The sequence below is a fragment of the Euprymna scolopes genome, chromosome 4 (assembly GCF_053919585.1).
Source record: "Euprymna scolopes isolate OS-2025 chromosome 4, ASM5391958v1, whole genome shotgun sequence".
In the NCBI taxonomy this organism is placed as follows: Eukaryota; Metazoa; Mollusca; class Cephalopoda; order Sepiida; family Sepiolidae; genus Euprymna; species Euprymna scolopes.
The window spans coordinates 98,932,071-98,958,663 of record NC_136485.1 but is presented as its reverse complement, the minus strand read 5'-3'; the positions used below and the strand labels follow the sequence as shown (position 1 = coordinate 98,958,663).

At 29.6% G+C, this 26,593-nt stretch overlaps 1 protein-coding gene across 1 annotated transcript in view; it reads left to right on the top strand.

Annotated features, from left to right (window-relative positions):
- The window catches only part of LOC145269103 (uncharacterized), a 223,163-nt gene extending 197,631 nt beyond the window's left edge, over window positions 1–25,532 (top strand). Inside the window, exons 6-7 of the mRNA XM_080124697.1 lie at window positions 10,754–10,857; window positions 24,485–25,532. Coding sequence (XP_079980823.1) covers window positions 10,754–10,857; window positions 24,485–24,634 — 254 coding nt within the window. The 3' untranslated portion in view covers window positions 24,635–25,532. The remainder of the gene's footprint in view (window positions 1–10,753; window positions 10,858–24,484) is intronic.
- Window positions 25,533–26,593: the final 1,061 nt, after the last annotated feature.

Here is a 26,593-nt window from a genome sequence, read left to right as displayed (position 1 = left end):
ACTGGACCATGCCAACCACCTCCTCCCTTTGCGGACAGACGCCACACTAGACGATCTGAAAATCACCACTTCTTAGGTGCATGCTATCATAAGAAATCTTGACACTGCAAAAGCATGTGGACCTGATCTCATCCCGGCTGTGCTATTAAAAAAGTGCTCAGCCGAAGTAGCGCCAGTTCTCTCTAAACTCTACAACAGATGCCTTAATGAATCTTGCTTTCCTGCCTGCTGGAAAACTGCTTCTGTAGTACCAGTTTTCAAGAATTCTGGCGAAAGAACTGACCCAGTAAATTATCGTCCCATTAGCCTCCTTCCACTTTTCGCCAAAATATTTGAGACCATAATTAACCAAGCTCTAGTCCATCACCTTACAGATGCTAAACTACTGACTGACCAACAATATGGATTTAGACCGGCCTGTTCCACAGCAGACATTCTAACTAATCTCAGAACGTATATACCATTCACTGGACAAAGCTCTAGATATATCTAAGGCTTTTAACAGGATATGGCATGAAGGTCTTCTCAGGAAAATCAGATCATATGGTATCGCTGGAAGAATACTTAACATAATTAAAACCTTCTTAGATAAGAGAAAAATCCAGGTTGTCCTTGACGGTCGTAGATCAAAACAATACGATATAAATGCGGGAGTGCCTCAGGGGTCTATCCTGGGACCTCTGTTATTCCTAATATTCATAAATGACCTCCCTGACAAAATTGCCTGTGAGATGGGGATATATGCTGACGCCGCCACACTCTATAACAGGCACAACAGGAAAACAAATGAACAAATATCTAAAGAAATGGCAGAAGCACTAGAGGATGACCTCCGATCTGTAGTGGAATGGGGACATCAATGGATGGTCACATTCAACGCTGCCAAGACAAAACTCGTTTCCTTCAATAATTACAAGAAACCTTCTCTACCACCAATAGCAATGGCCAATGACTCTTTATCTGAAAGTACATCCTTTAAACTCCTCGGCCTAATGCTCTCAGGAAACATGAGTTGGAACAATTACATCGAGAGTATCGCCAGGACCACTGCGAAGAAGGTAGGTTCTCTCTACCGTGCTAGAAAGATACTAACGCCCGAAAGTATCCCATACCTCTATAAGGCCACCATTCACCCATGTATGGAATATTGTTGTCATATTTGGGCTGGTGCATCTACCACTAGTCTCTCGCTCCTAGACAAGGTTCAAAAGATAGTCGCTAATCTGATAGGTCCTGAACTGTCATCTAAACTTCAGCCCCTGTCCCATCGACGAAATGTTGCATCCCTCTGCCTTTTCTACAAGTACTTTAACGGTGAATGCTCTGACGAACTGCAAGCACTTGTGCCCCCTCGACGTAAATACCTCCAACAAACTCGACACGCAGCTAAATCCCACCCCTTCACAGTAGAGATCCCTAGATGTAAGAGAGCCTTCTACTCCAGTAGTTTCTTCCCCAGGACAGCTAAACTTTGGAATTCCCTGCCGGGTCCCTGCTTCAGCATTGCTCGAGTGTGCTCATATAGCATCATGATAGCATTAATGACTTCATTTGGAATGCCATATGCTTTTAATATGCTGGCCATTTTTCCTCTATGTACAGAGTCGAATGCTTTGGAGAAATCTACAAAGATCATGACTGCCTCAATGTTTTTTGCTTTGACTCCTTCAATCAGTCTCCTAACAGTAAGTATTTGACTAGTAGTAGAGCAATTCTTTCTAAATCCATTTTGGTTCTTCCTGAGCACTTCTTCGATCTTTGATTGGATACGGTTGAGAAGCATGACATTATAGATTTTTGCTTGTAATGAGTGTTATTCCTCGGTAGTTGCTTGGTATGCTTAGGTCACCCTTCTTGGGAAAGGGAAGTATGCATCCTTCCCTCCATATATTAATAATTTTTTGATTATATACAGAATTACATGAATTAAGAAATATGTCATTGAAACCACCTGTCTTCCATACTTCAGGAGGCATATTATCTAAACGTTTAGCTTAACGATTCTTGGACTTCATTTAGAAGCAATGAAGAAAAAAAAATATAAGTAATATATATATATTATATATTTATTTATATATATATTATATATATACATATTATATATATATATATATATTATATACATACATATATATATCTATACATATATATATTATATATATCTATGCATATTATATATATATTATATATGTATATATATATGATATATGTATGTATATAAATATGTTATATATGTATGTATATATATATATTATATATATGTATGTATATATTATATATATACATATATATGTATGTATATGTTATATATATACATATTATATATGTATGAATATGTTATATATATATATATATACATGTTATATATGTATGAATATGTTATATATATACTTATTATATATGTATGAATATGTTATATATATACATATTATATATGTATGAATATGTTATATATATATACTTATATATGTATGAATATGTTATATATATATACTTATATATGTATGAATATGTTATATATATATACATATTATATATGTATGTATATGTTATATATATATATACATATTATATATGTATGTATATGTTATATATATATATACATATTATATATGTATGTATATGTTATATATATATATACATATTATATATGTATGTATATGTTATATATATATACATATTATATATGTATGAATATGTTATATATATACATATTATATATGTATGTATATGTTATATATATACATATTATATATGTATGTATATGTTATATATATACATATTATATATGTATGTATATATTATATATATACATATTATATATGTATGTATATATTATATATATACATATTATATATGTATGTATATATTATATATATATATATATATATATATATGCATATTATATATGCATATATTATATATACACATTACATATGTATATATATATTATATATATAAATATTATATATGTATATATATTATGTATATACATATTATATATGTATATATATATTATATATATACATATATATATATATTTATATACATATTATATATGTATATATATATTATATATATACATATTATATATGTATAAATATATATTATATATATACATATATATGTATATATATATTATATATATACATATATATATACATATTATATATATACATATATGTATATATATATTATATATACATATATATGTATATATATTATATATACATATTATATATATATATACATATTATATATGATTATATATATACATATTATATATGTATATATACATATTATATATATATACATATATATGTATATATATTATATATATACATATATATGTATATATATATATTATATATACATATTATATATGTATATATATTATATATATACATATTATATATGTATGTATATTATATATATACATATTATATATGTATATATATAATATGTATATATATTATTATATATGTACATATATTTTATAAATACATATTATATATGTATATATATTTGATATATACATATTATATATGTATATATATTTGATATATACATATATATGTACATATATTTTATAAATACATATTATATATGTACATATATTTTATATGTACATATTATATATGTACATATATTTTATATGTACATATTATATATATACATATTACATATGTATATATATTATATGTATATATACATATTATATATGTATATATATATCATATATATAAATGTTATATATGTGTATATATAATTTAAATTATTTCTGAAGTCACGTCGTGGTTGGAGGACCAATATGGGGTTTTCTACAAAAACGATCTCCAGAGTTGCATATTGCGAGAATTCGTGTGACTTTGCGAGACATCATACTTTACAAAAGACGGCGGCCGCCATCTTGGTTTTTCTTTTCTCTTTTCAGTCGGTGACGCCGAGCTGGTCTCGAGGTAAGTCTTTTCCCCTCGTCCGTCTCTCCCACGTACCCACACAACACGCAAACACGCGGGCGCTTATCTCCTGGATGCACGTTACACTAAAGCCGCTTTCAGGACTGCCAGCAACCATTGTAAGAAAGTAATAAAGAACGATTGAGAGTTGTATGCTCAATCTGTTAAGTCCAAAGTAGCTGAGCAGCGGCTTGGTTCCCACCAGTTTTGGCAAATAGCAAACAGAATCCTGAACAGAAGCGTGTGCTCCATCCCAACTATTATCAATGGACCTGAGGTAATCTCGTCAGCATCAGACAAAGCCAAACTCTTTGTCAAGAACTTTGCAGCGACCAAGGCCGCCAACCCCCAATATTTCCTCCTGTATCAGAAAACACGCTATGTGATATAATATACGTATATCTGTACGTGATGTTGCCAAGCTAATCAAAAACCTTGATTCCAGTAAAGCAACTGGCCCTGACGGTATTCCAATTATAGTACTCAAAAAACTTCAACCAGAACTAGCGCCCATACTTACAAAACTATTTAAACGTTGTCTTAAGGAGAATAGTTTCCCATCTCCCTGGAAAATTTCATCAGTATGCCCTGTATTCAAGAATTCAGGTGATCGCTCATCCCCCTCTCAGTACAGGCCAATAAGTCTCCTGTGTGTCATGAGTAAGTTGTTGGAATCTGTGTTAAATACAGAAGTAATCAACCATCTCAACAAAAATAACCTTCTTAGTGACACTCAATATGGTTTCCGTTCTGCTAGATCTACAGCAGATGTGCTTACAGTTATATCTCATAGGATTAGCAAATCTCTTGACGGAGGCCACCTTTCTAGGGCAATTGCTCTTGACATATCTAAGGCCTTTGATAGGGTATGGCATAAAGGTTTACTTCATAAGATCTCTAGCTATGGTATAGCAGGAAATGTCTTCTCAATTATTAAATCATTTCTTTCTGATAGGTTCTTAAGAGTAGTAGTTGAGGGGCAAAAATCAGAAGCTCACAGTGTTAATGTCCTTTTCTCTTCCTTGCAACCTCTATCTCACAGAAGAGATTTTGCGAGTTTGTCTCTGATGTATCGTTATTTTCATGGAAGGTGTTCAACTGAGCTTCAATCTATGGTCCCCCCCTTGCCAAACTTTCACAAGAAACACTCGTCTAGCTGTACACACTATCAATAATTCCCCCCCACTCTTTATCTGTGCCTAAACCTAAACGTAGATTCCATGAACAAAGCTTCTTTCTTAGAACTGCACGCCTGTGGAATTGTCTTCCGTTTTCCTGCTTTCTGGCTGACTACAATATGGTTGTGTTCAAGTCTAACGTAAATAAGTTCTTGATGAGCCGTTCTATATAAGTTATCAAATTTACCAAATTTTCATTACTAATGATTACTATATTGTCCAATTTCTACTGTACACTCTTTAACCCTTATCCTTGAGTAGCCTTTTGGCCTTGATAAGTGGTGATGCCTGTGTAAAAAAAAATATAGAGATATAGATACAAATATAACAGCTGTACTCCTTTTTCAAAGCAGTAGTTGTGCAAATAATCATGAGCTGTGAAACAGTACTGTATGTGGATGACTATATATATATATATATATATATATATATATATATACAGACATATATATTTTAGAAATATATATTATCTATGTATATACAGACATATATATTTAGAAATATATATTATCTATGTATATAAATCCATATATATTTATATATATTACCTATGTAGGTACATGAATATATATATCATATATGTATATACATACATATATATATATATTACCTCTGTATATACATAGATATGTATATTACCTATGTGTGTATATATCTATATATATATAGATATATATTTTACCTATGTATATATATGGATATATATTTTAGTTATTTATATGTATAACGTATGTATATATATTATGTATATATATAACGTGTGTATATATATATTACTTATGAATATATATTACCTATATATATATAACGTATGTATATATATATAACGTATGTATATATATATATATATATATATATATATATATTACTTATGTATATTATGTTTGTATGCATATACATGTATATATTACATATGTATATACATATATATATATATATGTTGCGAAAGTATATATATATAATATGTGTGTATGTATATATATATATATATATATATATATATAGGTATATATATGTTACCTATGTGTATATATATATATTTTATGTGATTATACATATATATTATATATAATATATAATGTGATATATTTTATATATTATATATATATTATGCATATACATATTATATATGTTATATATATTATATATATACATATTATATATGCATGTATTATATATATATATAGTATGTATATTTATATTATATATGTATATTATGTATATATATATTATATATGTTATATATATATTATATAAATGTTATATATATTATATATCCATATATATGCATATATACTATATATATATTATACATATACGTATATTATATATATTATATATATATATTATATATACATACATATATTATATATATTATCTATATAATATATATTATATATATAAATATATATTATATATAGATACATATAGTATATGTATATATATAGATACTATATGTATATGTGCATATATATTTATATATTATATATATACATATAGTATATGTATATATATTATATATACATTATATATATATTGTATATATATTATATATACATTATATATATATTGTATATATATTACATATACATATATTATATATTACCTATATCTATATATTTATTATGTATGTATATATTACCTACACATGTACATATATTATGTATATAGGTATTACCTATATATATATATATATATATATATATATATATATATATATATATAACGTATATATATGTATATAAGCTATAATGTATATATATATTACCTATACATATATATATATATACTATATTATGTATGTATACATATATAACCTATATCTATATTATATATTTATACATATATAACCTATATCTATATTATGTATGTATACATATATAACCTATCTATATATTATGCATGTATACATATATAACCTGTATATATATTATGCATGTATACATATATAACCTATATATATATTATGCATGTATACATATATAACCTATATATATATATATTATGTATGCATACATATATAACCTATATATATATTATGTATGCATACATATATAACCTATATATATATATATTATGTGTGCATACATATATAACCTATATATATATATTATGTGTGCATACATATATAACCTATATATATATATTATGTATGCATACATATATAACCTATATATATATTATGTATGCATACATATATAACCTATATATATATTATGTATGTATACATATATAACCGATACATATGTATATTATGTATGATATACATATATGACCTATATATATATATATATGTTATATATGTATACATATATAACCGATACATATGTATATTATGTATGATATACATATATAACCTATATATATATATATATATATGTTATATATCTGAACTCATACTGGCAGGGTGTCGCCCAGGATCATAAGGCCCACAATACACCCAACTTCAAGTTTGCATCATGGAACATACGAACGATGCGTGACAGGTCTGATTCGGCAAGACCAGAAAGAAGAAGTGCGATTATATTGTGCGAATTAGAAAATGCAAACAGAGGCACAGCGGATATTATCTCCTCGCTCAAACAGATCCAGGAAAAGTGTGTAGAGCAAAATATGGAGCTGTACATGATCTTTGTGGATTTTATGAAGGCTTTCGACACGGTGGATCGAAGCACTCTTTTGGAAGTCTTGCTGAAGCTTGGCTTTCCTGCACACTTCACCAGCCTTGTCAGAGCCCTTCATTCAGGCATGAAAGCCACAGTTAAGCTGAAGGGCGAGCTCTCCGATCCATTCGACGTGCAGAATGGTGTCAGACAGGGCTGCGTCCTCGCTCCAACCCTCTTCTCACTCTACCTGTCAGTTGTGCTTCGGCATGCCTTTAGAAATTGTGATACGGGTTTTTTTATACGATCTAGGCCGGGAGCAGGCTTTTTCAATGTCAATGCATACAAATTCGCAAATAGAACAACAAAGATACTCATACGGGAGCTCATGTTTGCTGATGACACTGCATTTGTAGCGCATAGTCATGAGGATGATCAGGACATAATAACTCGCTTCGCAGGATCAGCCAAGGCCTTCGGATTGAAAATTAACATCAAGAAAACCGAAATGATGTACCAACAATCCCCTGGATCACCAGCAACAAGCCAGCCAATTAAGATTCAAGACCAGGAGCTTTACAATATCAGCAAATTCAAATACCTAGGGACCACGGTCATGACAACAACAAAATGGACGAGGAGATTTCTACAAGAATGGCTAACGCCTCCATATCCTATGGAAAACTCAAACAGAAGGTCTGGCAAAATAAAGACCTGACTTTCAGAACTAAATGCTTGGTGTACCGTGGCATCGTCCTCTCGTCACTCTTATACGGTGCAGTGTACAAACTGGTAGCCTGCAAGCTCCACACCTATATGATGAGACACCTCCGGCAGATTTTAAATGTCAAGTGGTATGACTTTGTCAGCAACAGGGAGATCCTATCACAAGCCAACCTCCTAAGCATGTATGACCTGCTCATCCGGAAAAACCTGAGATGGGCCGGGCACGTAAACCGAATGGAGAACTCCCGACTACCAAAACAGATACTGTTTTCACAACTGGAGGATGGGGTACGAGACATAGGCAGACCTAAGTTCAGGTTTTGTGACACCGTCAAACGCAATCTAAAGGACAGGTTGATCCCTATTGGAAGCTGGCAGACCCTCAGCCACGACCGTGACAAATGGAGAATGATCGTTCACAGGAAGTTATCTTCGGACACGAAGGACAGCACATGATGATGATGATGATATATACTAAATTAAAAAATGGCATATTCATGTGTATCTTTGTATATATATATTAATGTATATCTCTTTTTGTATTTGTAGATAATTGAAATAACTTTTTTGATTTATCTCTGTCTGTCTGTCTCTCTCTCTCTCCCTCTCTCTCTATATATACATTTAAGAAACACTTGGGCAAAATTTATAAATTCATGGTTTTTAACATTTTTTTTTTAGTTCAGTATTCAAAATTGTAGCTATATGCTGCAAAACACGTTATTGTTTATTAATTTTAGTAATTCTATGATCTGCTACATTTCTGCTATATTTCTGGTTCTTATCTTATTGGTTTATTTGTATGGGTATACAAACATAATAATTACTATGCACTAAATATGATCATTTAAGTTGAAAATGTTAAACAAATGAAAACCTTATTGAACAAGAAATTGTTTAAAAGTTTAATGCACAAATTACAAATAATTTTATTTATTTTGATTTGTTTGTACAATTGCTTTATTGCTTTGAATACAGAGTATAAATTTAAATAATCAAACATTGCTAACTACACAAATTAAGCAAAATACTGAAGAATAATAAAAGTGAAGGAACTGATTTACTTTGTCACTGCTTCTGCTAGCAACCATGTTGGAAGTCAAGAAATATGACTATAACCAATCAAATACTTTGCACTTTGTATAGGTTCTAATTTCTTTGACAAGTGAGCACTTCCTTCAGGTATTTTCTAATATCATACTTTGTTGATGGGTTTAGTTTGGTGTGTAATGTGTACTTAGAATTTACTAAATAATCTAGATATCTGAATCCATGCCATGTAATTTAATAAAACAAAACAAAAAAACTCTTGCAAGGCAATAAAAAAAAATACAATTATTTTTAATCATATGCATGGCAATGTGTTTATTTTTCTTTGAAATGACATGAAGAGAAAAATAATTTAAACTTTCAACAAAGAGACACATTCATTGTTTAAAACTGAAAACTTTCACGCAAACATATATGGTCACAAGTAAATCCATGTATCTTACTAGTTGTCATATATAGATTCAACTGCTGCTTTTCATTACATACTGAGATGATCTGTTGTTGTCTCAGCTCCTTGCTGTGTCTACTTCCTATCAATGCTGTTTTCTTTTGCTTGGCATCCTGCTAATGTGTTTTAGGTGGAATACTATCCTATTTTTTATACCTTTTTTCACTTATATTAACTCCCATAAAAAGATACTTCATTTCAATCGATCCTATTTAATTATGTCTAATCATATATTGACAGAATTTTTGTAAAGATTTGTAACTTCTGTTATAATATTTTTGTGTTTTGTTTCCATATGTCTTTTTTATATTTGACTAGTGTTGTCCAAGTATTTGTAGGTGTAAAAGAAAAAAAAAGTTTTGGTAGGGAGGTAGGCTCGAACCCAAAACCTTGAGGCAAATAGCCTAATAACTTACCATGACGCTAAGAGGGCAGATAAGTGACATTGGTTGAAATTAAACATTAAAAAAAGCAGGTGGTTAAACGAACGTCAACATGTGGTTTTCTAGGTCAAACATCACACCATAGAGAAATGCAATCACAGCGCAAATTTTGTAACATAAAACTCGCTCAAATAAAAGAAATTGGAGATATTACAATCTAGAAAGTATATAAAATGTTGTAAGAATTAGTGACCCTCCCCGAAAAAAGCCTTTGCCGGACATACAAAAAAAAATACACACAAACATTTTTGCTTTTATATTATAGATTATAAAATATGGGATGTATTTCTTATAGTTACATATTCTTTCACTTATTTCAACACAAGTATGTCTTTAAACATTTCAGGTGGCAATAAACTAATAAGAAAGAGAATTAAAGGTAATGACCACAGTGATTTGCTTATTGTCAACAAAATTGATCTTGCTGAATCAGTTGATGTAGATATGGAGGTGAGTTTTTTTTTTACCTTGTTCATGCACATTTAACAAGCTTGTTTTGTTAATTGTTTTCAACTTTTTATAAATAAAGTTTAAAATTCATAAGAATAATGTAATTTTGGTTGTACGAGGGCGTGCAATAAGTAATGCCCCTGATCCACTTCCAGTTGTCTGATCTAGCTGAAATTTTGCATGTGCAATGATTTATATCTCTACGGGTTATGTGGCAAATTACAGCTCTGAACTAATTCTGGTTTCTGTTTTACAGGTGTTTGAACTGAGTCAGGTGTGAAATGGAGCCTGTTGAATGTCAAGTAGTGATCTGGTTTTTGTATTTGAAAGAACGCACACCACAGGAGACTTTTGATGAAAGAAACTTATGGTGATAATGCCCCATCATATGACCTTGTAAAATGCTGGCATTGTGAATTCAAACATGGCCGGAAGTCTGTGGAAACAGCTCCTAGACCAGGTCGCCCCCCCCCCACCCTTCTGCCATTGATGAGGCATCTGTCTGTTAAGTTGAGGCTGCCATTTTGGAAGATTGGTGCATTACTATTCGCCAAATAGCCCAAGATGCCAAGATTAGTACAGGGTCTGTGGAAACTATCATTCATAACCATTTGCATATGCATAAGGTGTCTGCCAGATGGATTCCCAGGTTGCTCACATCATTCCAGAAACGAGAACGCATTGAGTGCTCGAGGATGAATTTGGAGATGTGCCAAGAAGATGAGTCAAAGTTTTTCAAAAGACTGATTACAAAGGATGAAACCTGGGTCCATCACTATGATCCAGGGACCAATGCAGTGGAAGCACTTCGACTCATCACCTCCAAAGAAGGCAAGGGTGCAGCCCTCCACTGGCAAGGTCATGTTCACAGTCTTCTGGACCAGGATGGAGTAGTGATGACAGATTTTCTGGCAAAGGGTACCACAATTACAGGAGCCTATTATGCTTCACTTTTGAGGAAACTAAGGGAAGCTATCAAAATCAAGAGGCGGGGCAAGATCAGCAAGGTACCCTCTTCCTGCAGGACAACACTCCGGTCCGCAACTCGCATGTCTCCAGATCATAAGCACGGGCGTGGGGTTATGAAATCCTCCCCCATCTTCCCTACTCTCCTGATCTTGCACCCTCTGACTTTCACCTCTTCTCAGCCATGAAGTTGTTTTTGAAAGGAAAGTGTTTCCCAGATGATGCAGCCTTGATTTCTGAAGTCACGTCATGGTTGGAGGACCAACCTGGGGTGTTCTACAAAAACAGTCTCCAAAGCTGCATCAAACGATGAGAGAAATGCAGAACTCTGGGTGGTTCCTATGTAGAGAAAGACTGATAACTGTGCCAAGTTTCGTTGCTCTACTCTGAGAAGTGGGTCAGGAGCATTACTTATTGCACGCCCCTTGTATTATCAAGAAGAGAGGTCTCATGGGAATTTCTTTTAATCTATTTAAAAATTTTGGAAGTACATTTGTAATGTTGCAGGAGAAATAAAAATCTGGGTCTGCATTTTTTTCTTTTTAACACAAGTCATGTAGTACCATTACTTTCCAAACAATGCTTGCTTCTTGTTTTTTTTTTTTTTTTCTAACTGTTCATTTTGTCTGCCACAAGATTAACAACACGCTGTCGTCTTGACACTGGCTTAAAAGTCCCTCACCATTACCACTGGGCCACACGTCCATCTCACTTGGTGTGTTTTTCTTTCTCTTTAACCACCAGCTGTTAGCTAGCCATTTCTCATCTTCATCTTTATATGTCCATCTTTTTCAATGCGCACTTTGCTTCTCTTGACCTCGTCTGCATTTTTTTCTTTTTATTGTTGCGCAAGTTCACACACACTTTGCACATTTGCATATGTGCTTTCTTTCAGCTCCTGCTGATATTTTCTCACACCCTCATATGCAATGTGTTACACAAAAGAAATGAAAATGAATCATGTTTTTTATTACATAAAACCAAAATTTGAATAATTATTCCATTTTAATTATTTGCACATTTTATCTAAAACAATTTCTTGATTTGTTTATACCATCTTAGCAATCAATTTTATGTAAAAAAAAATTCTTGTACAGAATATTGACCATGCTGAAATGACATTTCGTTGGCATATTCTGGCAAGGTCATAAATTGCCAAGAGGTGCCAAAATGATTAGCCAATGAAATAGCAGCAACCAATAATTGGGGAAACGCAAACGAAATAATTTGTGAATATTTGTTAAAGTCAACTTGACAGGCACTTCACTCTCCAGAAGAAATATTGAATTTTAGACATCTGCTAACAAAACTTAGCCCTAACCTAACCCGACAGAAAAACAACCTAATCCTAACCTATATTACATTGTGAAGGAGTAAAACAGAAGAAAACTCATAAAAATGTTGTTTTTGTAATCATAAAATTACAATTGTTTGCTATCAGTTGTTGCAGTATATTTTCTTTGTAACAGAAAATATTCATGAAATTTACCATGTTTTTTTATTTTGTTTTCTTAACTTTATTCCTTTTAAGATTTTCCTTTAAATTTTTTTTTTTTTTTTTTTGTAACAACAAAAAATAATTTTTTTTTCATTGAAATTACAATCCAATAACTGCTCTTATACTTTTGCTCCCCAAAATCACAAAATTTTTGTTTAGCACCTTTTGGCAGTAAAATCCTGCCAGAATATGCCAATGATAACCTGCTCTGTATTCTGCATAAGTACTAAAAGATTATGCTTAAAAGAGTAAAATTTACTCAAAGACTATGTGATGGGAACATTATTTTTTTTTTTATCAAATTTGATTGCATGAAGTTAATCTGGAACAAAAAAGAAGTTATTTTCTATACAAATAAAAGACATACTCAAATTTTACCATTTTTTAGATTTTTCAATATAAATAAGTTTTCTAGAACTATTTCAAAGATTTTTAATAAAGTGTTAAGATTGAAGTATGAAAAATATAACTTACTAAATCATTTTTGCAAATTTTTACAATTACTTTTCATATAATTTCACATGTAATATGAGAACCATAAATAATAGTAAACAATATATATATATATATATATATATATAAAGTAGTAAGACTAAAACAAAAACTGGTTTAAGACTCCTTAAATTCATACTTGAATTGTTTGCAAAAACCCTTGGTGCAAGTAAAATCTGCTAAGTAATAATCAGTTTTAAGAGCAGACGATACTAATAATAAAATTATAAGTTACTGAAGACTTCTATTTATCATGGCTAATGAGGGCATTCGATTGGAATAAAAAATTACCTCAGTCTAGAATAATCTCTTTATTGATTGAGGATAGGAAAGATGAACTGTAATCTTCCTCTAAAAATGACTAATAAAAATAAAATATTGATCAAAATTAAATAATAAAATCAGTGAAATCGATTTAAAATAATTTTAATCTTTAACAACACTGAACAATATTTGGTATCAATGAATCACAAAACATTTATGTTGCTTGTATTAAAAAAAAAATAAGCAAAAATCTATTATCACAAAAGTACAAACAGGAAAAGTTGTTCTCACTTTATATATGCTGTGGCGAAACTAACCTGTGTTCCCTACTCATAGACTATTCCACACTTAATAAATATCGGAAGACCAAGCCGTAAAGTGGAAGTCGATATCTGGTGAATCACCCAAAGTCGTTCGTAGGTTTGACAAACTACCCACCTTTTTGTATACTTTCATAATACATGGTGTTACATTATTCCGCCGTTCTGTTTTAACAGGCTATAACAGTGGCGACAAAGAATTTTGAACTTACAGAGGACACTGAAATGTAAAATACCCTCAAGGTTCATATAACAAGGATTCAAAAAAACTCATAACAACAAAGCTGAGTTAAACCAGTGATTGTTTAAAAAAACACTGACGAAAACCCCAAAGAAACAGGTATTCGCAAAACCCAAATAAATACACTGACATAAAAGAAAACAATGAAACAACCACGGTGGCAAGTAAGAAATATTAATTACAAACTTGGAAAAAGTAAAACACTGCGTGAGCAAGATAACATTGCAAAAGTAAGTTAAGGGAATATTTTCAGTTTTGTTCTCTCCTTTACACGACAATTCAGTGACCCGTCAGTGCTAAAAAAAAATGAGAAATACGTATTATTCATATTTTTTATTCACCTCATTAAATTTTTTTCATCTCATTAAATTTTTATTCATCTCATTAAATTTTTATTCACCTCATTAAATTTTTATTCATCTCATTAAATTTTTATTCACCTCATTAAATTTTTATTCATCTCATTAAATATTATTTAATGAGTTGAATTCACTAAAAGTCCACTGAATCATGTTCAGTGAACTTTTCTTTTTACTTACGAAAAAAAAAAAAATTTTCTCTTCACTATCAACATTTTTTTTCTGTTCTATGGAAAAGACATTTGCTTTGAAAAAATATTGAATATTTCTATCGATATATATATATATATATATATATATATATATGAAAATATATGTCTATGAAAAAGACATTCTTTTTAAAAGAAATATTCTTTCCAATGAATTTAAAACTGTATGTTCAATGTTTGTTTGCAAAATTATTGAAGGAAACAAATTACTTTTCCCTTTTTCTGCAGTTCTAAAAATGCTAAAACCTGGTTAATCTGAACATGGTTTTGTAAAATTTCCATAAATTCTGTATTTTACCTATCAAACAAAAATGGACGCCTTACAAAGTACATTGGAACAATTATCAAAATTGTAAATTAAACGACAACACTAATTATTAAACCCACAACCACAATTATTTGAATACCAGAAATGCTCAGATGAAAGACCATAACAATAACTCATGAGGCCTACTTCAATATGAAAATCAACAGCACATGAAAGAGCTGCTTACTCAAGTAATAAATAATGTGTTCACTGATAATAATACTGCATTTTCACAGAACTCAATATGAAATGCAATTGACAATTTGTATTATGGAATAGAAGAGAAATCATTTTCTGCTTATTATTGATTTCTTTTGTATCAACTGCAAACAGTAGTCAAACCAGAAAACGTTTGTTTGCTATTATGAAAACTAGTGACAGCTGAGTTTGTGGATTTTATTTTATTTTGCCTTGTAAAACTTCAGAATTATTTTTTGCCGAGACCATGGAATTTCTTACAGAATTATTTAACCTGAAAGTCTCTTATCTGAAAGCTTTGAACATATCTGAATTTGCAGATAAATGACAAAAATAATTTCACAACTTACATAGGCATGGTAAATAAACATTGCAATGCATTCAAACTTTCAGACCTCAGTGCAGACAATTTTAAATGTTTAGTATTTGTGCAAGAACTGGCTTTGGGTTGAGATGCAGAAATTAGAAAGTGTGTCATAACAAAATTAGAAAATGAACCAAATCTATAAAAAGTTAACAGAAGACTGCCAGAAAATAGAAATTATTAAAAAAGATATGGATATCGAATTTGGAGTCATGCATTTAAAAAAGCAGACAGACAATTTAAAAAACATAAAATAAAACAAATAAAACAAGTTAGGGAAAAAAAGATGCATCTCGGCACACAGCGAAAAAGAATTTGCAAAAAAAAATCCTTTCTCTATTTAATCAATGTGGTAATTTGCATTGGGTTAAGGACTGTCCATATCTATCTAAAAGATGTTTTATATGTAAAAAAAATTGGGCACAAAGCTCTCATTTCAGAAACAAAATTAAAAATACAGCCCAAGTGCATTTGGCAAAAAACGGAAATAATGAAGAAGGTTTACAAAAATATGTGACTAAAAATTCATGATGAAGAAATAAAAATTCAACTCGATTCAGGTTCAAACCTTTCAATAGTAAATTTAAATACCTGGAAAAAATTAAATAGATCCACAATGCTGAGAACATGCAAAACAGCAATGGTTATTGATAGTACACAAATTAAATTCAAAGATGAATTTTTGGGAAAAAACAAAAATTTAAAAGAATTTGTGCTAAGAAATACCACTAATCTACACTGGTTATACTGGATGCGTGAATTTAATTCAAGGGACCTGCAGACAATTTTAAATTATGTTGGAACTGGACTGCCGAGTGTCAGTCAGCATTTGAGGTAATTAAAAAGGTGTTAACATCAGACCTTTTCCTCACACATTTTAACTCGGATCTAGATATTATAGTGGCTAGTGATACAATATAGGTGCATGCCTGATGGGTCGAAAAAAAAACAATTGCCTATGCATTCAACAATGCCTCCAGCCAAAAATCTATACTCACAGATAGAGAAAGAGGGTCTCAGCATTATTTATCCAGTCTCAAAATTTCATCGTTATTTGCACGGTAGGCATTTTATGCTTCAAACAGACCATAAGCCCCTTCTGACCATTTTTGAGTCAAAAAAAGGACTAACCACATTTACGGCCCTAACATTAAACCTTAACAATCGCTTACCTAAGTGGGGAACCAGTTTATTGAATCGCTTACCTTAGTGGGGAACCAGTTTATTGAATTATGATTTCAAACAGAAATTCTTATCTCCAAAGAAAATCCAACATGTGGATGGGCTGTCTAGACCACAGTACAAAAGTACCCCCTCAAGGACTCTGTAATCACTGCATTGCACATAAATAGATGAAAACGATGATTTGCAATACAATCCGTTACCAGTGACTCTTCAAGAAATTAAGATAGAAACGACAAATGATGAATTTATCAAAACCACAAAGCAGAAATTGGAACTTATGACACATACTTTGTGATATAGTTCTGCTTTAACAAGAGTGTCCTTATTCCAAAAACGCTGAAAAAGAGAATATTAAAAAACTTCCACATGGGCCATCCTGGCACTAGCAGAATGAAATGCCTGATGCATAGTTTTACTTATGGCTGTAATATGGTTCATAGACTAAAATATCAGTAATATGGTTCATAGACTAAAATATCAGTAATATGATTCATAGACTAAAATATCAGTAATATGATTCATAGACTAAGATATCAGTAATATGGTTCATAGACTAAAATATCAGTAATATGGTTCATAGACTAAAATATCAGTAATATGGTTCATAGACTAAAATATCAGTAATATAGTTCATAGACTAAAATATCAGTAATATGGTTCATAGACTAAAATATCAGTAATATGGTTCATAGACTAAAATATCAGTAATATAGTTCATAGACTAAAATATCAGTAATATGATTCATAGACAAAGATATCTCAGTAATATGGTTCATAGACTAAAATATCAGTAATATGATTCATAGACTAAGATATCTCAGTAATATGGTTCATAGACTAAAATATCAGTAATATGATTCATAGACTAAGATATCTCAGTAATATGATTCATAGACTAAGATATCTCAGTAATATGGTTCATAGACTAAAATATCAGTAATATGATTCATAGACTAAGATATCAGTAATATGATTCATAGACTAAGATATCAGTAATATGATTCATAGACTAAGATATTAGTAATATGGTTCATAGACTAAAATATCAGTAATATGATTCATAGACTAAAATATCAGTAATATGGTTCATAGACTAAAATATCAGTAATATGATTCATAGACTAAGATATCAGTAATATGATTAATAGACTAACATATCAGTAATATGATTCATAGACTAAAATATCAGTAATATGATTCATAGACTAAAATATCAGTAATATGGTTCATAGACTAAAATATCAGTAATATGATTCATAGACTAAGATATCAGTAATATGATTCATAGACTAAAATATCAGTAATATGATTCATAAACTAAGATATCAGTAATATGGTTCATAGACTAAAATATCAGTAATATGATTCATAGACTAAAATATCAGTAATATGGTTCATAGACTAAAATATCAGTAATATGGTTCATAGACTAAAATATCAGTAATATGGTTCATAGACTAAAATATCCGTAATATGATTCATAGACTAAGATATTTCAGTAATATGGTTCATAGACTAAAATATCAGTAATATGGTTCATAGACTAAGATATCTTAGTAATATGGTTCATAGACTAAAATATCAGTAATATGATTCATAGACTAAGATATCTTAGTAACATGGTTCATAGACTAAAATATCAGTAATATGATTCATAGACTAAGATATCTCAGTAATATGATTCATAGACTAAGATATCTCAGTAATATGGTTCATAGACTAAAATATCAGTAATATGATTCATAGACTAAGATATCTCAGTAATATGATTCATAGACTAAGATATCTCAGTAATATGGTTAATAGACTAAAATATCAGTAATATGATTCATAGACTAAGATATCAGTAATATGATTCATAGACTAAGATATCAGTAATATGATTCATAGACTAAGATATCAGTAATATGGTTCATAGACTAAAATATCAGTAATATGATTCATAGACTAAAATATCAGTAATATGATTCATAGACTAACATATCAGTAATATGATTCATAGACTAAAATATCAGTAATATGATTCATAGACTAAAATATCAGTAATATGATTCATAGACTAAGATATCAGTAATATGGTTCATAGACTAAAATATCAGTAATATGATTCATAGACTAAAATATCAGTAATATGATTCATAGACTAAAATATCAGTAATATGATTCATAGACTAAGATATCAGTAATATGATTAATAGACTAACATATCAGTAATATGATTCATAGACTAAAATATCAGTAATATGATTCATAGACTAAAATATCAGTAATATGGTTCATAGACTAAGATATCAGTAATATGGTTCATAGACTAAAATATCAGTAATATGGTTCATAGACTAAAATATCAGTAATATGGTTCATAGACTAAAATATCAGTAATATGATTCATAGACTAAGATATCAGTAATATGATTCATAGACTAAAATATCAGTAATATGATTCATAAACTAAGATATCAGTAATATGGTTCATAGACTAAAATATCAGTAATATGGTTCATAGACTAAAATATCAGTAATATGGTTCATAGACTAAAATATCAGTAATATGGTTCATAGACTAAAATATCAGTAATATGGTTCATAGACTAAGATATCAGTAATATTGTTCATAGACTAAAATATCAGTAATATGATTCATAGACTAAAATATCAGTAATATGGTTCATAGACTAAAATATCAGTAATATGGTTCATAGACTAAAATATCAGTAATATGATTCATAGACTAAGATATCAGTAATATGGTTCATAGACTAAAATATCAGTAATATGGTTCATAGACTAAGATATCAGTAATATGATTCATAGACTAAGATATCAGTAATATGGTTCATAGACTAAGATATCAGTAATATGGTTCATAGACTAAAATATCAGTAATATGATTCATAGACTAAAATATCAGTAATATGGTTCATAGACTAAAATATCAGTAATGTGGTTCATAGACTAAAATATCAGTAATATGGTTCATAGACTAAAATATCAGTAATATGATTCATAGACAAAGATATCTCAGTAATATGGTTCATAGACTAAAATATCAGTAATATGATTCATAGACTAAAATATCAGTAATATGATTCATAGACTAAAATATCAGTAATATGGTTCATAGACTAAGATATCAGTAATATGGTTCATAGACTAAAATATCAGTAATATGATTCATAGACTAAAATATCAGTAATATGGTTCATAGACTAAAATATCAGTAATATGGTTCATAGACTAAAATATCAGTAATATGATTCATAGACTAAGATATCAGTAATATGGTTCATAGACTAAAATATCAGTAATATGATTCATAGACTAAGATATCAGTAATATGGTTCATAGACTAAAATATCAGTAATATGATTCATAGACTAAAATATCAGTAATATGGTTCATAGACTAAAATATCAGTAATATGGTTCATAGACTAAGATATCTCAGTAATATGGTTCATAGACTAAAATATCAGTAATATGATTCATAGACTTAGATATCTCAGAAATATGGTTCATAGACTAAAATATCAGTAATATGGTTCATAGACTAAGATATCTCAGTAATATGGTTCATAGACTAAAATATCAGTAATATGATTCATAGACTAAGATATCTCAGTAATATGATTCATAGACTAAGATATCTCAGTAATATGGTTCATAGACTAAAATATCAGTAATATGATTCATAGACTAAGATATCTCAGTAATATGATTCATAGACTAAGATATCTCAGTAATATGGTTCATAGACTAAAATATCAGTAATATGATTCATAGACTAAGATATCTCAGTAATATGGTTCATAGACTAAAATATCAGTAATATGATTCATAGACTAAGATATCTTAGTAACATGGTTCATAGACTAAGATATCTCAGTAATATGGTTCATAGACTAAGATATCTCAGTAATATGGTTCATAGACTAAGATATCAGTAATATGATTCATAGACTAAGATATCAGTAATATGATTCATAGACTAAGATATCAGTAATATGGTTCATAGACTAAAATATCAGTAATATGATTCATAGACTAAAATATCAGTAATATGATTCATAGACTAAGATATCTCAGTAATATGGTTCATAGACTAAAATATCAGTAATATGGTTCATAGACTAAAATATCAGTAATATGATTCATAGACTAAAATATCAGTAATATGGTTCATAGACTAAAATATCAGTAATATGATTCATAGACTAAGATATCAGTAATATGATTAATAGACTAACATATCAGTAATATGATTCATAGACTAAAATATCAGTAATATGATTCATAGACTAAAATATCAGTAATATGGTTCATAGACTAAAATATCAGTAATATGATTCATAGACTAAGATATCAGTAATATGATTCATAGACTAAAATATCAGTAATATGATTCATAAACTAAGATATCAGTAATATGGTTCATAGACTAAAATATCAGTAATATGATTCATAGACTAAAATATCAGTAATATGGTTCATAGACTAAAATATCAGTAATATGGTTCATAGACTAAAATATCAGTAATATGGTTCATAGACTAAAATATCAGTAATATGATTCATAGACTAAGATATCTCAGTAATATGGTTCATAGACTAAAATATCAGTAATATGGTTCATAGACTAAGATATCTCAGTAATATGGTTCATAGACTAAAATATCAGTAATATGATTCATAGACTAAGATATCTTAGTAACATGGTTCATAGACTAAAATATCAGTAATATGATTCATAGACTAAGATATCTCAGTAATATGATTCATAGACTAAGATATCTCAGTAATATGGTTCATAGACTAAAATATCAGTAATCTGATTCATAGACTAAGATATCAGTAATATGATTCATAGACTAAGATATCAGTAATATGATTCATAGACTAAGATATCAGTAATATGGTTCATAGACTAAAATATCAGTAATATGATTCATAGACTAAAATATCAGTAATATGGTTCATAGACTAAAATATCAGTAATATGATTCATAGACTAAGATATCAGTAATATGATTCATAGACTAAAATATCAGTAATATGATTCATAGACTAAAATATCAGTAATATGATTCATAGACTAAGATATCAGTAATATGGTTCATAGACTAAAATATCAGTAATATGGTTCATAGACTAAAATATCAGTAATATGGTTCATAGACTAAAATATCAGTAATATGGTTCATAGACTAAAATATCAGTAATATGATTCATAGACTAAGATATCAGTAATATGGTTCATAGACTAAAATATCAGTAATATGATTAATAGACTAAGATATCAGTAATATGATTCATAGACTAAAATATCAGTAATATGGTTCATAGACTAAAATATCAGTAATATGGTTCATAGACTAAAATATCAGTAATATGGTTCATAGACTAAAATATCAGTAATATGATTCATAGACTAAGATATCAGTAATATGATTCATAGACTAAAATATCAGTAATATGATTCATAAACTAAGATATCAGTAATATGGTTCATAGACTAAAATATCAGTAATATGATTCATAGACTAAAATATCAGTAATATGGTTCATAGACTAAAATATCAGTAATATGGTTCATAGACTAAGATATCAGTAATATTGTTCATAGACTAAAATATCAGTAATATGATTCATAGACTAAAATATCAGTAATATAGTTCATAGACTAAAATATCAGTAATATGGTTCATAGACTAAAATATCAGTAATATGATTCATAGACTAAGATATCAGTAATATGGTTCATAGACTAAAATATCAGTAATATGATTCATAGACTAAAATATCAGTAATATGGTTCATAGACTAAAATATCAGTAATATGCTTCGTAGACTAAGATATCTCAGTAATATGGTTCATAGACTAAAATATCAGTAATATGGTTCATAGACTAAGATCTCAGTAATATGGTTCATAGACTAAGATCTCAGTAATATGGTTCATAGACTAAAATATCAGTAATATGGTTCACAGACTAAAATATCAGTAATATGGTTCATAGACTAAGATATCAGTAATATGGTTCATAGACTAAGATATCAGTAAAAATGGTTAAAACATGTAAAGGATGTGCTTTGGCTGCAAAGGCACCATCGATTATCCACAAACCTTGGCTAAATTCCGAACAACCGTGGTCCAAGATACATATAAACTTTGCGAGACCACTGGGTGAATTCTATTACTTGATAGTGGTGGATAGTTTTTCCAAATGGCTAGAGGTGCTAAGATGCAGGAAACCTTCCACAGCATTAATTTCTTACATGAGCTTTTTGCGTGGTTTGGTGTTGTTGATTGCCTGGTTAGTGATAATGCTACCCAATTCACTTCTTCAGAATTCAAAGAATTTTGCGAGAGATACCAGATAAAATATTTCATAACACCACAATATCATCCAAGGAGTAACGGCCAAGCAGAGCACTTTGTAGACATCATAAAAAGGGCATTAAGGCTACAGGAAAAGCTCTACAGCAGTTTCTTCAAGTATACAGAATTACGGCAAACCCTAACATCCCAGCAGTCAGATCATCAGCAAAAGGAGAACCTCATAATATAGATGATTGACAATGTTATCTATATAATCCAGGGACCAAAATTCACACACAAAAGGCAGGTGAACCAGATATGCAAATGTATGACTGAAGATCGAGTACAGTTGCCTCGGGAAGAAGTAGAGGCTATTGAAACTATCTACGACACATTTGATATTGAGCCTCCCCAAATCACACCAGAACTACAACGTTCAGGCAGAAAAAGGAAAATCACCAAACAATTCATGGTCTTCCGAGGAAAAACTGCTGATACACCGTTTGGAGTTATCAGCTTAAGAGGGGGATGGTGTTGTGGCGGAACTAACCTGTGTTACCTACTATTCCACACTCAATAATTACCAGAAGACAAAGCTGTAAGGTGAAAGTCAATGTCTGGTGAACCACCCTAGGCCATTTGTTGGTTAAATGAGCTACCCACCTTTTTGTATGGTTTTGTAATACATGTTATTTTATTCTGGCATTTTGTGTGCCTTATAACCTTTTAACAGGGCTAAAACGATATATAAGTTATTTTTATATAAAGTGTGTACCTATCATGTTGAGTTATGTTGTGTATAGAAAATATATATATGTATGAAGTTGTATAGGTTAAATGAAAAGCATTCTCAGTTCCGTATGAAAATGTCCAAATAATTCAATAAATTATTTGCTTGTCTTTTAGGATTTCAAGACAGAAGTAATAATGACTCGAATGGACAGAGGCCTTCTCTTTACATCCATCAAGAATAAAAAAGATATGGAAGCTGTAGCTGAATCTATTGTATGTTCTTGGAAGAATCATATCAATCAAATTTCACAATGCTTTTTTTAAACCTTATTTTTATGTATTTCGCTGATAAATGAAATATTATATGCTTGCTTCGATAATAAGTATCTATCATAAAACTAATAAATCTTTTGAAGAATTTAATAAATTAATAAATAATATTAAAAATGGATTTACAAAGACATTTTGAGGGATCTATCTAATAAAATATGAGATCTGTATATAAAATCTCACAGAATATGTAAGATTAAACTAGAAGATGCCTTTTTATGCATAAATAATACAAATGCTACAAGTTATCTTCTGGCAATACATGTTCAAATGTAATTGCTTTATATAGATTTTAAATTTATCTTTTGTTCAATTAATAATGTTATGAATATAAATGATATGTAAGATTTAAAATATAAGATTTTAAATATATTTTAAAATTTAAAAATTGTGCCATTCAATGAGCAAAAACAAAAATCAAGACTCTTGTAATTATTCAATTCAATCAGTTATATACTATTTTTATTGGAATATTAATGCTTATAACATAAAAGAAAACGTTTCAAATCCAATATTTAAAAGTATTTAATTTTTCATAAATATTAACCACAATGCATGTGGCCATGTCTTTATTTCCATTAAAAAATTAAGAACTAATATATTAAAATTCCATGAAAAAATTAAGGCACAGTTTTAACAACCGATCCAGTAAGTTCTCTTTAAAAACTAAATTAATGTAATCAATAAATGAAGGTTATCATTTGCTCATTAAATTGAATAAAATTAAAATGTTATTTATTAAACTAATAATATGTATCAAATAAAATAAGAAATACATGTTATGTGGAACAAGGCTCAATTGATATTTGGCATTCTTTCATTACATTATTTGTTTTTTGTTTTTTGTTTTTCAATAAAGTGATATAATTTTGCAAAAAATATTGAACATTTATTTTTAAAATCTGTTCTTGAAAATATATTTGGACTATTGATATGTAGTAATATTGTACATTTTGAAAACAAAAATAGGGTGGAGGCTCCCCAAATTTATGCTAGAATTGTCTATAGCATAGTAGATCATATACTTGCTAAAATTCAGTTATAAGTTACACTCATGCCTCAGTGTGGGTGACACTTAAAATACAATTCCAAATTACTTAGGACTTCTTATAGTAGATTAAATATCCATATCAACAAGATACATCTGAAAAAAGTTGAAAGTTACATCATTGTGCAAATAATGCTCAAGATGAGAATAATCCAAATATGAAACATTATTAAAAATATATGTGTGTGCGTATCTGTGTATATATATATATATATATATATATATATATATATATATATATATATATATATATATATATATATATATATATTGAACTCTTTAGATGGAATAGCACCTTGGTGATTAGTTTTCAGGTTGATGACTGAGAAAAGAAATAGATGTAAGTTCTGATGATCTGCTGGCAAGATCAAGTTTGGCTTAGATTAGTGAAAGCTTTTTTAGTTTTTTTACTCACCTTCATCTCAAACAAGTCACATTGCCACTTGGACATGAGTGGCTACTGATTGGGACGATGTCTATAAAGGATTAACAATGTGTTGCTAAGCGGGTTTGTTGGGAATATGTCGAGGGGGCACAAGTGCAATGAGTTCATTAGAACACATTCCATTAAAATACTTGTAAAACAAGCACAGGGATGCAACATTGTGGTAATAGGACAATCGGGTTGTAAAGTAGGACCTATTAGATTGCAGACCCTTTTCTGGACCCTATTCAAGAGGAAGAGACTAGTGACAGATGTACCTGCCCAGATGTGACAGTACTCCATGCATGGGCGAATGGTGGTCTTGTAGAGGCACAGGATACTCTCAGCTCAGGTGTGAGCAGTTTTCTAGCAGCAGCCTTCACAATGCCCTCAATATATTTGTTCCAGTTCATATTTCCTGTGAATGTTAAGTAGAGGAGTTTGAGGAAACAATTCTCAGGTAGGGAGTTATTTGTCATGG